The sequence below is a fragment of the Aquarana catesbeiana genome, linkage group LG02 (assembly GCF_042186555.1).
Source record: "Aquarana catesbeiana isolate 2022-GZ linkage group LG02, ASM4218655v1, whole genome shotgun sequence".
Taxonomy (NCBI): Eukaryota; Metazoa; Chordata; class Amphibia; order Anura; family Ranidae; genus Aquarana; species Aquarana catesbeiana.
The window spans coordinates 664996874-665015276 of NC_133325.1; the positions used below are offsets into that span (position 1 = coordinate 664996874).

General features: G+C 43.5%; 1 protein-coding gene across 1 annotated transcript in view; it reads right to left on the reverse strand.

The window, feature by feature from the left end:
* SERPINF1 (serpin family F member 1) overlaps positions 1–18403 on the reverse strand; it is a 133688-nt gene that overhangs the window by 53369 nt on the left and 61916 nt on the right. The window contains exons 4-6 of the mRNA XM_073616622.1: positions 17877–18032; positions 16489–16692; positions 12456–12598 (exon numbers count right to left, since the gene is read on the reverse strand). Coding sequence (XP_073472723.1) covers positions 12456–12598; positions 16489–16692; positions 17877–18032 — 503 coding nt within the window. The remainder of the gene's footprint in view (positions 1–12455; positions 12599–16488; positions 16693–17876; positions 18033–18403) is intronic.

Consider the following 18403-nt stretch of genomic DNA (forward strand, 5'->3'; position numbering starts at 1 on the left):
GCGTTACTGCCAGTTTAACACCATATCATTGTGTGTGTTACTGCCAGTTTAACGCCATTTACTTCTGTGTGCATTACTGCCAGTTTAACGCCATATCGTTTTGCGTGCGTTACTGTCAGTTTAACGCCATATCGTTTTGTGCATTACTGACAGTTTAACGCCATATCGTTTTGTGCGTTACTGCCAGTTTAACGCCATTTACTTCTGTGTGCGTTATTGCCAGGTTAACGCCATATAGTTTTGTGTGCATTACTGCCAGTTTAACGCCATATCGTTTTGTGTGTGTTACTGCCAGTTTAACGCCATATCCTTTTGTGCGTTACTGCCAGTTTAACGCCATTTACTTTTGCGTGCATTACTGACAGTTTAACGCCATATAGTTTTGTGTGTTACTGCCAGTTTAACACCATTTATTCTGTGTGCATTACTGCCAGTTTAACGCCATATCGTTTTGTATACGCTACTGCCAGTTTAACGCCATATAGTTTTGTGCGTTACTGCCAGTTTAACACCATTTATTCTGTGTGCATTACTGCCAGTTTAACACCATATAGTTTTGCGTGCGTTACTGCCAGTTTGGTGCCATATAGTTCTGTGCGTCACTGTATGTTTGGCGCATTATATTGCAGTATATTATAGTGTATCCTTGGAATGTGTCTGTGTAGCTTGAGTACTCAAATTAAAATGCACCAAACACCTCTTTACATTGATTAAAGTGCATCTACGTATAGATTTCAACTTCTTCTTTACATTTGCTTATAAGCACCGCCCCCTCCATCCCAATAATGTCTGGGAGAACAACAAGGAGAGGCAGACGTTCCCTTGGCACTGTAAGGGGGCCAGCAACAAATGTGTCCACAGGCAAAGGTGGACGTGGTGGTCACTCCTCAGGCAGGGCATAATTTCCTCTGTTTAGTTTGCCCGTGCTATCCAGCCACAGCATGCAGAGGAGGTGGTGGACTGGCTTACTAAACCTTCCTCATTCTCTGTCACGCAAGCAGAGACAAGTGTGTAGCCCCTGCAGTTGCCAGAGTGGATAAACCTGCCTCCTTGTCCACATCTATCCCCGCCATAGCCCCAACATCAGCCATTGAGGAGTCAGCTGAGTTATTTGACCACAGCGCCAGCCACTTGCTCCTTGATGATGCCCAGCCATTACTGGATTCAGATGCTGGTTCTGAGATTGAGGATGACAGGAACATGAGCCTAGAGAGAGGGAGGAACACTGGTAGACAAATTGGCATTCATGTTCCCCAAGCTGCAGTGTATTGCCAAGTTGTCACCAGTGGTAATGATGAAGATGGAGGAGATGGAGATGATGATGAGGTCACTGATGTGACTTGGGTGCCAGATAGAGCAGAGGAGGAAACTGAAGGTGAGGTGGCACAACCCCAAGGTATCAAGAGAGAGTAGAGAGCAGCCATCCTATTCCATCACATTCTGCAGCTGTTATCTCCCGGCCCACTCCCAACACAGCTCAGCTGTCTGGGCCTTTTTCAGCGCATATGCAGCAGATTGCACTGTTGCTATCTGCAAACTGTGTCTCATGCACATCAAACGTGGAAAAAACACCAACCATTTGGGTACCACATGCCTAACAAGGCATTTAACGTCCAACCACTCAGCCCCTTGGCAAGAGCACCTAAAAGCCATACAAAAGGGGCACAAATCTGTCCCTCCTCCTCCTTACCCATTTCAGTCTGCCCCTGCTATACCTGAGCTGACAGCCTCCACTGACAGGGATGATGGTAAAGCACAGGGTGTCCCAGGTCCTAGCAGCACATCTGCCAGCAGCACACCACCAGCTGTAGATGGTAGCCAGAAAAATTTCTCTGCCCCATCTGCTGCAGTGGAAAAAAAAATACAGTCCCTGCCACCCACATGCCCAGCGTCTAAATGCAAGCTTGTCAAAGCTGTTGGCTCTCTAACTTCTACCTTTCAGCCACAATTTATTGAGGAACTCAACGACAACGACCGTAATATCAAATTAACATACACATATGATGCTAATAAATTGTCATTTCTGGATCTCACGGTATTTGTAAAAGATGATAAATTGCATACAAAAACCTTCAGAAAAGACACAGCAGCAAATTCATTGTTGCTGGCATCCAGCCACCACCCTATACCCCTCAAAAAGGGTATCCCGGTGGGTCAGTTCCTCCGTGCAAGAAGGAACTGCACGGAGGATGATGATTTTCACAGGGAAATGCATGACCTATATGGGAGGTTTCGTGACAGAGGCTACTCACACACATGTATCAGACGTGCCAAAAAAAGAGCTCTGCAAACAAACAGATTATCCCTATTGACGAATCACACTAAAAAAGAAAAGGGAAAAACTTCAAACCACCCCCCCTTAAGAATTATTACTAAGTTTGGTACACAGTGGGACCAAATTAAGGAAATCCTAGGCCGTCATTGGCACATTTTGTCTGAGGCCCCCATCCTGGGGAATCTTGTTAAGCAAAAAACCTCTGCTCACTGCTCGTAGAGCAACAAACTTGAGGGACCGTCTGGTGCATTCCGAATACATCCGCCCCAAAAATCGTAATTGGCTTACTGATCTCCCACCATTAAAGGGCATGTACCGCTGTGGTAGGTGTCACATATGTAGGTATGTGGATAGAACGGGTGTGTTTGCCAGTTCTGACAATCAAAGACAGTTCAAAATCAACAGTTTTATTAACTGTATGACCACACGGGTAGTTTACATGCTGACCTGCCCGTGTGGTCTCATATATGTTGGCAAGACCAAGAGAGAGCTGAGAGTCAGAACTGGTGAGCACATCCAGAGTATCCTCAACAAGGATGACGATCGGCCTCTGTCCTTGCATTTCCTTGAAAAGCACGGGGGTAAACTAGATGGCCTTAAGGTTAAAGGCATATATAAACTTAATTTGCCCCACAGACGTGGAGATTTTGATAGGATACTGTACCAAAAGGAGAAGATGTGGATCTTCTATTTAAACAGTATGCAGCCTCACGGATTGAACAATGAATTTAATTTGTCTCCTTTTTTGGAACAATAACTCAATCACAACTTTAATTTTAATTTTAAATAATTTACTTGGGTTCATCCAGAGATACACATACATAAAAAATCTGTGATTGACGATCCACATCTTCTCCCGACTGTGATTGACACTCTCTACATACAATGGACCGTATGCAATTTAAATTGCGGGCAATATGTCTGTCTCGTATGTGGATGATAGTATCCAACGAGTGAGATGCAGTCTATATCTAATGATAGTCTGTTTCCCCCTTTCCAATTGTTATGTCCATTATGTGGCCATACACTAGTCGATCAGATTGAAATTGCAGCACCCTCTGATCATGGGTTCTGTATAAACAACAGCAACTGCACAACAAGCTACTCTATCATTCTTTACAAGGCAATTGTAATTGAACATCTAAACTTAGTCATATACATAAGCCGGTTAGACTGAATCTTTATGTACTCACTATTACCAAAGGTCTGTTTGAATTTGTAACTTATAGGTATGCATGAGTGTGTTTGCACAAATTGGTGAATACTAATTATGGTTAGACATTGGTGTCCAGGTGCTGGCTATAATGACAGGATATTGAATACTGGTTGCAATGCTATTTAAACATCCAGCTACTGGCACCACTTTAGCTCTGAAGAAGCTTGGAAACAAGCGAAACGCGTAAGAGTCTAACCCATGTGCAGGTGGAACATAGACCTCCACACATCAAGGAGAAAAAATCCACTTGTTTGTATGTGAATATCCCGATCGGATCTTGGACATCGGGTTGAGCCTTGCAGCGGATACAGAGACTGAGCGCTCTTTCCCACCACCTGACAGATCAAGCGCGGAACGTCTAAAAGTCTGAACCCTGTGACTCCCCGTACATCCCCTTGGAGAAGATCCGGAAGCGAAAGTCCATGCCAGCAGCAGACAAACGCACCGCATGAACGCTCTCCCACATTAGTGCGGCCATCAGCAATTCTCTTGGGCTTCAACACCCCTTCACTGAAGACGCCAAATGGTGAGCTAAACTGTACTCCAGTATATAGGAGGTACTTTGTTTATGGCTATTTACCTTCTCCGTACAAGATGTTAAACAGCCCTTTGTTTTTGCTGCTAATAAATTGACCAAACCGGGACTTTTTTCAGTTCCCCATATTGCCGTTTTGACATATGTACCTTCATCTGGTTTAACGGGATCACATCTGTATGGCTTCTCATTAATCACCAGCACCTGCACTTTATTGAGAAAAGACCGTAGGATCAGTATTGCAGAATTTATCCTGTCCAGGAACTTTGAGAAAACTGTATAGACCCGGGTCTCTTTTGACATGATTTATAAGGGTGCGAGTGCATGAGTGATGGATGAATGTGGAATGTTAATGGTGGCCACCTGCACATAATAGGGCTCTTGCCCTATTTTTAATACATGGGTTTGTGGATAGTTGTACTGTAATAAATTTGACACAATAAAATCATTTAGGTTCACAACAGCCTGTTCTTGAGCGGACCATCTTTTCTCTCCCCCTTCTCTTTCATATGTGCCATATGGTCCATTGAACAACTTTGTTTGGCTGCTGACCAAGTATCGTCGAATCAGCCCACAAAGGATACCTGTGATATTAGAGGTATAATAACCAAGGTAGGGAACTCTTGGTCGGTCATTGCACCCCTTCCATATACCTCTAAAAACCTATTTTGGATGAATCTAAGGTATCCTCCTCCTTTGTTTTCTTATGTCCAACCACTCAGCCCCTTGGCAAGAGCACCTAAAAGCCATACAAAAGGGGCACAAATCTGTCCCTCCTCCTCCTTACCCATTTCAGTCTGCCCCTGCTATACCTGAGCTGACAGCCTCCCTTGACTGGGATGATGGTAAAGCACAGGGTGTCCCAGGTCCTAGCAGCACATCTGCCAGCAGCACACCACCAGCTGTAGATGGTAGCCAGAAAAATTTCTCTGCCCCATCTGCTGCAGTGGAAAAAAAAATACAGTCCCTGCCACCCACATGCCCAGCGTCTAAATGCAAGCTTGTCAAAGCTGTTGGCTCTCTAACTTCTACCTTTCAGCCTGGTTGATTCTGCCCCCTTCCGTGAATTTGCACAATGTGCTGTACCACAATGTCAGGTTCCTAGTCGCTACTACTTTTCACGTAAGGTCGTTCCATCCCTCTAACATCACATGGAAGGGAATGTTCTGGCATCGTTGGGCAAGGCAGTCAGCCGTAAAATCCACCTTACTGCTGCTTGCAACTCGAAAGGATGCAGGACAGGGCTCGGTGCTGCAGCTTGTTGTGCCCCCACGTCTCCATACAGCTGGTGGTGATGATGCCAGACTTGTAAGCTCTACCCCATCCTCCTCCTCCACTACCTCTATGCCCTCCTCTGCAGAATTGTCCTATGAACATCAGGTACCCCCTAAGCATTCAAAGGGCTATTCCATGAGTCAAGCTGAAAGGTGCCATGCAGTGCTTCAGCTGGCGTGTTTAGGGGACAGGAACCACACCGAAGCAGAGATTCTTGCAGCTCTGCAGGGACAGGCCCAGAGGTGGTTCACATGCCAGCTGGAGCCAGGAATGGTGGTGTCTGATAATGGCTCAAACCTCCTTCAGCCCTTAGACGGGGAAAGTTGACACGTGCCATGCCTGGCACATGTCCTCAATTTGGTGGTGCAGCATTTCCCAAGTACGCACCCAGGGTTGCAAGATGTACTAAAACAGGCCAGAAGAGTCTGTAGTCATTTCACGCGGTCATACACAGCCAGTGCTCGATTGGCTGAAATTCAGCGGGAATTCCACCTGCCCGTAAACCACCTGATTCGTGACATGCCCACCAGGTGGAACTCGACTTTGGCAATGCTGTAGTGGCTATACATGCAGCAGAGGGCTGTCAACGAGTACCTGTGCCAGTATGGCACAACAACAGGCTCAGGCCGCCTCGGCTTTTTTTCCCCCACGCCAATGGCTGATCATTAAGGATGCATGCACTGTATTGTCACCATTTGAGGAGGACACAAGGATTGTGAGCAGTGACAGTGCATGCATCAGTGACATAATCCCTGTTGTGTTCCTGCTGGAGCAGACTCTGCGTGGCATTATGGACAGGGCAGTGGAGGCAGAGCAGCAGGAGGAAGGGGAGGACTTCCTTTCCTCTCAAGGCCCACTTTATCCAGACACCATCATTCCTATGTCACAGAACACACAGGAGGAGAGAGGGGAGGAGGATTCTGGCACTTTTGTAGGCTTCGAAGAAGAGGAAGACATGTGTCAATCTATAAGCGATGGCTTTCCAACCCCAGGACCCTTGGGAGTAGTACGTGGCTGGGAGGAGGAAGTTCCATATGCTGTCATCCTGAGTGACCCCGAGGAGTCTGCTTCTCAAGCCTCGGCAAATTTGAGGCGCATTGGCAACCTCATGCTTTAAAGCCTGCGAAAGGACTCAAAAATACAGGAGAAGGATGATTGCTGGTTGGCAACCCTCCTTGACCACCGTTATAAGGGGAAGGTCTCAGAACTCATCCCGTCCCTACAAAGAGTGCAGAAGATAAAATCTCGAGGACATGTAAACTGGCAGTAACGCATCCAGCGTGCTTTCAGAACGGGCATTCAGTGCTGCAGGAGGTTTCGTTACTGATCATAGAACGCGTCTGTCCACAGACTCCGTGGACTATTTGACTTTTATAAAAATTAATAAGTCCTGGATTACCAGCTATGAAGCCCCTGATGCCGATGTCACTGATTAAGTCTTTTTGGAATGTGGAATCTCTGCAGGACTTCAAGGCTGCCTAGCGTTGAGGGTGTTCAATCATTTCATCTGGAAGAATGTTTTTGGTATAGGTTTCATGGGCACAATTAACACCCAAAGACCAATTTTTCTGCACCCGTTTAACAGGTGCATATCATTGCAAATTTTTACAGCAAGGCCAATTCTTGCTTTCATTAAGAGTACCTCTATAGGGTTATGGTGGGAAAGCACCACCGACACCCAAAGACCAATTTTTACGCACCCATTACTTCTTTTCAAAGTAAAAGTGACACCAGCATGTATCCAAAAAATCTCTAATATTGTTCCCAGTGCACTACATTGTGGCCTCATCATTCACACTGGCTCCCCAGCTGTTGCTGAGCAAAATAAAGGCAGCCTGCAGGGAAAATATCATTTTTTTGGCTTTATAAATGCAATTGTTGCTGCAGCAGATTCTAGATATTGTACAGCTCTGCCACTTGACAGGTAGACTAAGCGGACCCCCCCCCCCCCCCCCCCCCCCCGGGCACTATGTTGGAAGGAATTTTTTATTTTTATGCTTTCACTTTAAAAATCAAAAAATCACTGCTCATTTAAAAATTACGTTTTTTACAAACTTTTTTTATTGATACATGTCCCCCAGGGCAGGACCCAGACCCCTATAACCATTGTATGCCCAATTACTTGCATATAAGCCTTCAAAATGGGCACTTTTGATTTTTGACATTCAGGTCCCATTGACTTTATTAGGGTTCATTATTCGGATCCGAACTTTTGCGTTGTTCGGAAGTTCTGTTCGGCCCATCCCTACTCATCAGCATGTTTCAGTGCAAGAAAATTAAATGTTAAATGTGCCACTTTGTACAACAGAGGTTTAGGAACCATTCTGGTAAAGCTTACACCATCAAAAGTTTCTTCACTTGCTCTACAGAATTTGTGGCCTTTCTTGCCCCTGTGGTCTCCTCTATGTGGGCCACACGGTTCGTACTGCAAGGGTCCACATTAGGAAACACAGGAAGTTTATTGAAGACGAGAAGGAAAAGCTCAGTATCCCCAGACCTTTTTTTTTTTTTTTTTAAACTTCACAATAAGTTGACTGAGGGCTTGAGAATTTGGGTAGTGGAGTCCATCCTTCCCTGTGACTTGACAGCAGAAAGGTTCCAGCAAGACCTTCTGGATATATACGCTGAACACTCTAGTGCCCGGGGGACTCTAGGAGGAACTGGAAATTAATATCAATATTTAATGAATTATCATTCTGTATTGTTGAGCTATGTAAGACTGTACCTGTTTTTTTTATATATATCTTTCTACGAGAATTTATTATATTTTATTAATTATAATTTATCATTCTGTATTTTACATGATCTGATTAGTGATTTTTTTTTCAATTTCTTTCAGAGTATTATAAATACTATATAGAAACATGTATTTTTATCTATTTATTTGTTTTTATGCTACCGGCAATTCATGTTATATCTTATATGATTCAATTATAGAAAATATTACAATGGTCTATTCACTCTGTTCATCAGGATGGACCAGAAGATTCAGCTGCCAGTACATTCTCCTCACCCTGGTTCCCTGCACCTGTGTGTGCTGTGTTTTTCTTATTCTTTATTTATATATTTTCTAATTATTTCTTCCTTTTTTCTGTCCAGTCATGCTTTTGTTTTGTTGTCCCTCGGTGATCAGGGCCGTCAGTGGTTTCTCCTGGCTGCCCTAGCCCCTGTCCATCCCATTGGACAGAACAAGCCAGTATAATATATATATATATATATATATATATATATATATATATATATATATATGTATATATCTCCCCCCTGGGCGGGCCAGCTTGAAAAAGGAGGCGGTGCTTCCCTTGGCTTTGTTTGTGGTACGAACAAGGGTTGTGGATGCCGCCATATTTCACCGCACAGCAGGTCTCTGCCTGGGCTTTTCAGCTGTTTATCAGTCCATCAAGACTGTTGATTCTGCTAAGTTCATTTGGTCTGTGATTTCAGGTGTGAACCAGCTTTAAAGGCACTTTCACACTGCCAGCGCCAGGGCGTCGGTGGTAAAATGCTACTATTTTTAGTGGTAAAGCGCCTGAAAAACGCCTCCAGTGTGAAAGGGGTCTAAAACTAAACATGCTGCAATTGACATACTGAATTAATAGGCGCTGTTCAGTGAACAAAGTCAACAATCACTAAACTTCGTAAATAAGATGAAGCCTGTAGCAAGCATGGAAATAAGAATTTATTACTTTTCTGATCATTATACTTGTTCTAGATCAATGACTAAGATAGTATTAAAGCTTGTAGATCAACATAATATTCAAGTAAACAGCACTTTCAGAACGGGTTCAGCAGTTGTAGCAAGTGACTTTCTTCCAGGAACAGTTAACTTTAATTTACTGATGTAAACAAATAGATAGATTTGGAAACTTAAATAGGTTCTTCAGTCACTTTTAAAAAAAGAAATAAAAGTCAATAGCTACAAATACTGTAATTGCTGACTGTTAATAGAGACACTTACACATTCACACCTGGGACGCTTCTGTGATGCCATTATTTCTCAATGGCACCCCAAACATGGTGTGATTTTTCCAGCAATTGTCACGTAGCAAAATCACGCAAAAAAAAATCACGGGATGCGTGTCCCGCAATAAGAGTTCCAGAGACTGCGTTTGGGCAGGGTATTTAGAAATAATAGCGTCGCGAATGTGCCCCACCTTTTGCCGTGAATGACCCGGGTGTGAATGGAGCCTTACCTGTTCGGGGATTCAGAGCTGTCCTCACCTGGGCCAATTCTTTGCCTGTTTTTGGCTTCCCGGCACCACCGTGTTGAGTGTGGGAAGTTGGCTGTGACTCCCTGCTCTGTGTAAATGGTCCCTCAACCTCCTGTGATTCATCCCAGAAGGTTGTGGGTGCAGAGGGAAGGTGCGATTCCAGTGGAAGTGGAAAGCAATGTACCTGTGAAAACTAGGTACCCGCTCCCCAAAAAAGTATTTTACCTGCTGAGGAGAAAAGGTGGTGGGGAAAGAGCAGGACTTCCATTTTTCTGTGAAAATCCACTTTAAAGTGTACCTGTATTAAGTAAAAAGGCCAAGGTTGTAAAGCAAGCACCATAGATTGCCTGTGCTTACCTTGACTATAGTTACATGCTTATTAGTTCTGTCACTGGAGTCCCATAAAAATACTTTGCATGGGGGGGGGGTGAACGGTGTATGTGTGTGTGTGTGTTTTTTTTATTTTTTACAATAATATTTTTTTATTCTTTATTGCAATGTGTGTTTTTTTTTTTTTTTTTTTTGTTTTGTTTTTAATCAGCCCTGTTGGGGGGCTTTGGTGAGATATCAGGGGTCTTAACAGACCTCTGATATCTCCCCCTTGAGACAGAGAAAGAGACAGAGGATAGAGATTCCCCAGTCCCTTTCTCTGCAGCCTCAGCTGCACTGAGAATGAATGGAGAGAAGACAGCGGCTCCTCTCCATTCATAAACTGACACATCGTAATCACAGGAGATTACAATGTTTCAGTTATGTGAATGGACAGAGTCAGCTGACTCTATCCATTCACAAAGGAAGGAGGAGGAGGACAGCGGAACGGAGGGGGAGAGCGGAGAGGCACAGAGAAGGAGAGAGGAACGGAGGGGACAGCGGAGAGGCACAGCAGAATGGAGGGTACAGCGGAGGGGGACAGAGAAGGAGAGGGGAACGGAGGGGGACAGCGGAGAGGCACAGAGAAGGAGAGAGGAACGGCGGAAGGGAGGGGGCATGGAGGAGGATGCAGTGACAGTCAGCGATGACCGATCACCGCTGTATGTCACTAAAGCCGCTGAAAGCCGCTGGGGGAGAATCTTGTAACTCCCCCACGCGCCGATCACAGCTGTCCTCTAGGTATCGGGGGAAGCATCGGGAGCATTTGCCCGAGTACAAGTACTTGGGCAAATGCTCGGTATCGGTACCGATACTAGTATCGGCATCGGGACAACCCTAACCACTTCAATACTAGGCACTTAGACACCTTCCTGCCCAGGCCAATTTTCAGCTTTCAGCACTGTTGCAATTTGAATGACAAATTGCGCGGTCATACAACACTGTACCCAAACATATTTTTTATCATTTTGTTCCCACAAATAAAGCTTTATTTTGGTGGTATTTGATCACCTCTGTGGTTTTTATTTTTTGCGCAACAAATAAAAAAAGACCGAAAATTTTGAAAAAAAACAAGTTTTTCTTTGTTTCTGTTAACATTTTTTGTAAATAAGTACGTTTTCTTCTTCAATGACGGGCACTGATACGGCGGCACTGATGGGCACTGATGATGGGCACTGATAGGCAGCACTGATGGGCACTGATAGGTGGCACTGATAAGTGGCACTGGTATGCGGCACTGATGGGCACTCATAGGTGGCACCGATGGGCACTCATAGGTGGCACCGATGGGCACTCATAGGCGGCACTGATGGGCACTCATAGGCGGCATTGATGGGTACTTATGGGTGGCACTGATGGGTACTTATGGGTGGCACTGATAGGTGGCACTGATGGGCACTGATAGGTGGGCACAGATGGGCACTGACAGGTGGCACCAATGGGCACTGACAGGTGGCACTGATGACACTGGTTGGTGGCACTGATAAAACTGATTGGTGGCATTGCTGGGCAGAACTGAAACATAATGGTGCCAATCAGTGCCCATTTGTGGGCACTGATTGGCACAGATTGGGCACATGTGGATGGCCATGGGGTACATACCTGGCCATCCACATGTTGCCCCCTTCCCTGGTTGTCCTAGTGGCGATCCCTGGTGGTCCAGTGTGGTGATCTGAGGGGGGCTGCGCTGATAAACAAATCAACGCAGACCCCCCAGTCAGGAGAGCCGCCGATCGGCTCTCCTCTACTTGCGTTTGACAGATGTGAGTGAGGAAAAGCCGATCAACGGCTCTTCCTATTGACATCGTGATCAGCCGTGATTGGACACGGCTGATCATGTGGCAAAAAGCCTCCGCCGGAGGCTCTTAACTAAGATCGGTGGAGCGGTGTGTCAGACTGACACACCACTCCACCGCTTGCCGCGATGCGTGCCCCCGCGGGCACGAGGCAGGTTGTTATCCTGCTGGACATCATATGATGCCCAGTCAGGATAACGGAACCACCGTCCGGCCGTCATCTGCTATGGGCCAGGCAGGAAGTGGTTAAGAACAAATTTTATTTTTCTTTGTGTTGAAAGAGAAGGGCCCCTTATAGGTGTGCGCAGCCTATAGCATTAGGGTGTGCACCCCAAAGCTCAAACACACGTGTGTGTGTGTCTACATGTATATAGTCCTGGTACATTAATCTACCTGCTGGCATAATGAAAGAGAAGTGTGTAAGCACTTCTATTGTGGCAGAGCAGGTAAGAGGGAGATCTTTTCCATATCCCTGACAGTACACAGAGCAATACTGCTAATGTGCACTAGGTAAATAGGGCGTGCCCAGGCACACCTGACACACTCTGTGCACACACCTTTGGGAATATTTGTATGGAAAACTGCGTGATGTGTACAGGACATTTTTCAGCTGTTTGACAGATTGCCTCTGTGTTTTATACTGCTAAAGACCAGGAGATCTAGAGGTAGTATTCAAAAGGTAAGGATATGACTTCTCCAGCTACTATACACAATAATGAAAATAGCATGAAGTAAGAAGTGGAAAAAGAGGCTTTTAAAGAGTACTGGCTTTTCTCACCCTGCAGCTAAAGTCCGAGTCTAGGCCATATCTCACAGGGACATTGTTGGCTGTCATCATTGGAACTGAGATGGATGTCTGTTCATCAGTTTGGAATTCACGTAGGACAGTTTCACGGGGATTAAATTTGTACACCCATTGACCTGTGATAAATTCCAAAATATGTTACAATGATTCTCACCCTAAATGGAAATACCATTACACAGTATGCTGTTAAAAAAGAGAGATGAGCTATTGTTAAGCATTACACCCCTAACACCATAAAAACATTAATTTGTTCATAATTTCAGAATAATCTACCAGCATTAGGAACTTTCATTACAAAAATAATAATTACAGTTGCCTTCTTTATGTAAATGAAGGTGAGACAATTGGCCTATAGCAGTAATATAATCTATACAAGGATTTACAAGCAGAGCCCAGTAAAATTGTACAAGTTGTTCTTGTTGACCATTGTGACTGCAGAGTTCCATAACATTAGGTACACTGTAACACAGTGCATTCGACATGTATTTAAAATAATATTGAAGAACATCACTTAATGTAGAATTATTTTTTAATAATTACTTTATGCCAACTTGCAAAGAAAAACCTACATGTGTAAAGTAAGGACATCGCACTGCAAGGGTTAAATGCTTGTGAAGTCTAGAAGGTACAAGAGACTGCATTACTTTCGACACCCTGCCCTGGCTGGCAGTTTCACTGTCCTCTTCCTTCTGAAGCTCCAGCCTGTGGGGTAAGTATGTGACTGTGGCCAAGAGCAGCTTTGAGAGGAGGCTGTGGGGCACCAGTTGGATCTTTTTACAGGTAAAAAAAAAATGCATTTAGTGTTTTTTTTTTTTTACGTTGCATCCTGTAAAGCATTGCACCTGCGATCAGCAGACTCTCAGTATACTGTCTCCCCATACCTCTGATATGAGCAGGCAATTGCTAAACACCAGGAAGAATCAATGAACTACCACTCACCTGCGCCCTCGCAGTTCATTGAGAACTACAAGCCGTCAGTTGCAATTTGCTGTTGGTATTTGTAGTCTGTGAATGAATGACATGGCTGTGTGGGCAGAGCCCAGCACAGCTGAGCTGTTTTAAAATTGTGACAGCAGGTATAAGGAGAAGATCCCTCACCCACTGTCACAGAGCGGGGAGTGTCGGCTGCAGGAGGTGGGTGGATAGGATTATGTTGTATGTTACATCCTTAGAATGGGTGTAGCATGTAACATGCTCCTAAAAGTGAACTTATCCTTTAATGAGCATTTAACCATTCCAGTGTGGGGGTAACCCCACAGCAAGATTTTTTTTTTGTTATGCCTAGAGTTGGGCATTAGCCTTGGTTCACATTAGTGCAGTTTCAGATACTGCTTGAGTTGCACAGAATCGCATGACAAGAGAAATCGCATTATTTTCAAGAGCGCTCGTTCACATCAATGTGACTCCCTACTGTGCATAATTTAGAAAAGGTTGCTGTGCTACTTTGGTGCGATTTATACTGCAATTTGTCCCCATAGAATATAAAAAACACATTCAAAATGTACCAAAGTTGCAAAAAAAGTAATGCTACAGTGGGCCAAAAAAGTATTTAGTCAGCCACCAATTGTGCAAGTTCTCACACTTAAAAAGATGAGAGGCCTGTAATTGTCATCATAGGTATACCTCAACTATGAGAGACAAAATGTGGAAACAAATCCAGACAATCGCATTGTCTGATTTTTGAAAGAATTTATTTGCAAATTATGGTGGAAAATAAGTATTTAGTTAATATCAAAAGTTAATCTCAATACTTTGTTATATATCCTTTGTTGGCAATGACAGAGGTCAAATGTTTTCTGTAAGTCTTCACAAGGTTGTCACACACTGTTGCTGGTATGTTGGCCCATTCCTCCATGCAGATCTCCTCTAGAGCAGTGATGTTTTGGGGCTGTCGCTGGGCAACATGGACTTTCAACTCCCTCCAAAGGTTTTCTATGGGGTTGAGATCTGGAGACTGGCTAGGCCACTCCAGGACCTTGAAATGCTTCTTACGAAGCCACTCCATTGCCCGGGCGGTGTGTTTGGGATCATTGTCATGCTGAAAGACCCAGCCACGTTTCATCTTCAATGCCCTTGCTGATAGGAGGAGGTTTGCACTCAAAATCTCACGATACATGGCCCCATTCATTCTTTCATGTACACAGATCAGTCGTCCTGTTCCTTTTACAGAGAAACAGCCCCAAAGCATGATGTTGCCACCCCCATGCTTCACAGTAGGTATGGTGTTCTTTGGTTGCAACTCAACATTTTCTCTCCTCCAAACACAACGAGTTGTGTTTCTACCAAACAGTTCTACTTTGGTTTAATCTGACCATATGACATTCTCCCAATCCTCTTCTGGATCATCCAAATGCTCTCTAGCAAACCTCAGACGGGCCCGGACATGTACTGGCACTGCAGGATCTGAGTCCCTGGCGGCGTAGTGTGTTACTGATGGTAGCCTTTGTTACGCTGGTCCCAGCTCTCTGCAGGTCATTCACTAGGTTCCCCCATGTGGTTCTGGGATTTTTGCTCACTGTTCTTGTGATCATTTTGACCCCATGGGGTGAGATCTTGCGTGGAGCCCCAGATCGAGGGAGATTATCAGTGGTCTTGTATGTCTTCCATCTTCTAATTATTGCTCCCACAGTTGATTTCTTCACACCAAGCTGCTTGCCTATTGCAGATTCAGTCTTCCCAGCCTGGTGCAGGTCTACAATTTTGTTTCTGGTGTCCTTCGACAGCTCTTTGGTCTTCACCAAGGTGGAGTTTGGAGTGTGACTGTTTGAGGTTGTGGACAGGTGTCTTTTATACTGATAACAAGTTTAAACAGGTGCCATTAATACAGGTAATGAGTGGAGGACAGAGGAGCCTTTTAAAGAAGAAGATACAGGTATGTGAGAGCCAGAAATCTTGCTTGTTTGTAGATGACCAAATACTTATTTTCCACCATAATTTACAAATAAATTCTTTCAAAAATCAGACAATGTGATTGTCTGGATTTGTTTTCACATTTTGTCTCTCGTAGTTGAGGTATACCTATGATGACAATTGCAGGCCTCTCTCATCTTTTTAAGTGGGAGAACTTGCACAATTGGTGGCTGACTAAATACTTTTTTGTCCCACTGTACATAATCACAATGCAAATCGAGTCAAAATTGAATCACAGTATTGTGAACCAAGCCTTAAAGAGTAGCACTAAAATCTGTCGGGGATCATATACCATATAATTCCACCAAAGCCAAATGCATTACATGTTTACAGCTTATGGCACCAATTTTAAAAAAGGCAGGGCATCCAAAATATTAGTTATTTGGTATGCTGCAGAGTTCAACCAATTTATTATGTCTCTATTCATGAGATCTCTGCGCTTGTATTCCTAGCTCTGCCACCCCTGTTGTAGCTTTTATAAGGGGTTCTCACTCTGCCTTTTGTAAGTTTGATTTGTTTAATACTATGAAAAATGCAACAGGATGAATTGGAACGCCAAAATTGCAAGGAACAGTCCGGAATTATGAGAGGGAGATCTCACATTTGCACAATACCAAGAGATACAAGGCCAGAGACTGACTCATAACAATAGGCTCCACCTGTAGCAAAATATGACACTTGGGTGGATTGACACTTTAATTTCCTAAATGTTTTAATTGTTTTGGGCTTCTTGCCTTACTATATATGTATATGTTGTTTTGACTGCATAATTCCATAACTATGAATGTGTCAGAATGTATCCATCAGTTAACTAGTACTAAAAGTAGCCTGGCATCTTTAGTACTCTGGTAAAATTTTTAAAGTCTAACCATGTTTTTCCAAGGCCAGTGTAGTATAGATGTTTATACATTGTGGTGGTACTAGTAAAGTGCCAGAGACCATTTGTTAAATTGTTACTGTTAAAGGGCCTCATAATGGGTGGATACTAGAAAGCAAAGTCTTCTACACACTGAGCCTTAATAGCTTAGCAGGAAGGAACAGTCATGAACAATACAGCCCACAGTTTCAGGCTGTCAATGCCTGCCCAAGAGTTTACCTTTAAAATAAGCAGCTCCAAGCAAGAGTACACTGACACCTGAAGGGACCTCCTTAAAACATTTTAAAACTTTCCCATCCGTCCTCTTCTGTACAAAATCATTGGCTTCTGAGATATCGAGGCGGGAATTTCCTGACAAGACACGAGGCTTCTGGCCGTAAAATTTTTCCATCTGATTCACAAAATCAAGCTTTAACCTGAGTCCTGCAATTCAAAATAACTTTTATAAACATCCATATATGCATGAACAGATCAATAGATTCATGTGTGAATTGTATGAAAGCACTTGCATTCTATTACCTTTTTAAGGATCTCGTAGTACCTTCCCTGACCCGGCCTGCCATCTTTGGGCATCCTCCAGGGTCAGCATATTCCTTCTATATTGATTCTGGCCTATCGATTTTACAATCATATACATTCTGGTGTCTGTGCAGTAGCTTTAGACCTGTTCACACTACACATGGAGGGAAGAAGCATTCCCCCTTGCGCTTTTCAAAGTGTATTTCTCACGCGATACCCCATGTTGTGCACAGGGCAGCCCATTCATGTGAAATGGCTGCCCTATGCGCGTTTGTCACCCAAAAGAAGCTCCTGCTCCTTTTTGGGTGACAAGCTTTACACTATTTTTAAAGGCACGATTGCCTCACAATTCTGTCTAATAACGAGAAAATCACACCTCGTTTGAAGTGCCATTTAGAATGAATGGCACCCAGGTACGTGTCACGTGTTTTGCAGTGATTGCCCTATGATTAGGATTCACGGGCAGAATCGTGAAATGTGAATGGGGCCTAAATGTTCCTGGCATCAGTCAGTTGTCTTGCTTCTGCCTGTCACTTTTTGACTTGCTGCAAAGTTACTGATCATCAGGGAAAAGCTAAGAAAAAGGCTTTCTACTGACTACAGATGCCTGATAACATACTTTATTCTGTGCAGACCACATGCCTGTAGTTAAAGGACTGCTTTGTAATGATAAAAGTGCAGCATTAAAAAAAAAAAAAAAAAATATATAATATTGTTGGTATATACTGTGACAATGTGTAAAATTGCTGATCTGAATAAGGGATATGTATAGCATAGATTTGAATTCTTATTTTAGAGAAATGTTGCCTTTACCAAATGAAGAGTCATTATGTAAGTAGTACAGTATATTTTTACCCCAAATTTCTACCAGTCTAATTTGTTTAACATTCTTTATAATCATGCAAATTTCAGATTTTTATTGACTTTCATTATTTTCTATAGCTGCAAAATAAATGGTCTTCTTCTGTCAGTCAGCAAATTTACTCATGTTAGTAAAACCACTTTCCACATTCTAAAGACTGTATTCACAGATCATAATTTCCTATTGTTTTTAATAAGGTGATATGGAAAGCGATTTAGCTGCTTACTTCTCTCCAAGATGACTCGATGTGTGCTTTTTACTTCTTTATCTTTGGAAGAAAGACTTGCGAGCAGCTCCTTATAGGTGGCATGGACCTCTGGGTCATTAAGCAGGTCATAGTACAAGGTACGATGTATTAAGGATTCAGTCCGCTGTCCAGCACCTGTACAAATGACAATTTTTTTGTTTTACTACACATTACTGAGAACATACATACATAACTCTCTCTCTCAATGATATGCAAATCTCTCAAACCCATATTTTATTCACGATAAAAAATATAAAACATATGAAATGTTTAAACCGAGATAATGTAGCATTTTAGGAGAAAAAAGGTAATTTTGAAATTGATGGCAACAACACGTTTCAAAAAACTTGGGACAGAGTAGTTGCTGGAATTTTTCGGAGAGGAATGTTGTCCCATTCCTGCCTGATGTGTGATTCTAACTGCTCAATAGTCCTGGGTCTTTGTCATATTTTTTATTTCAAGATATGCCAAATATTTTCAGTTGATGCAAGGTCTGGGCTGCAGGC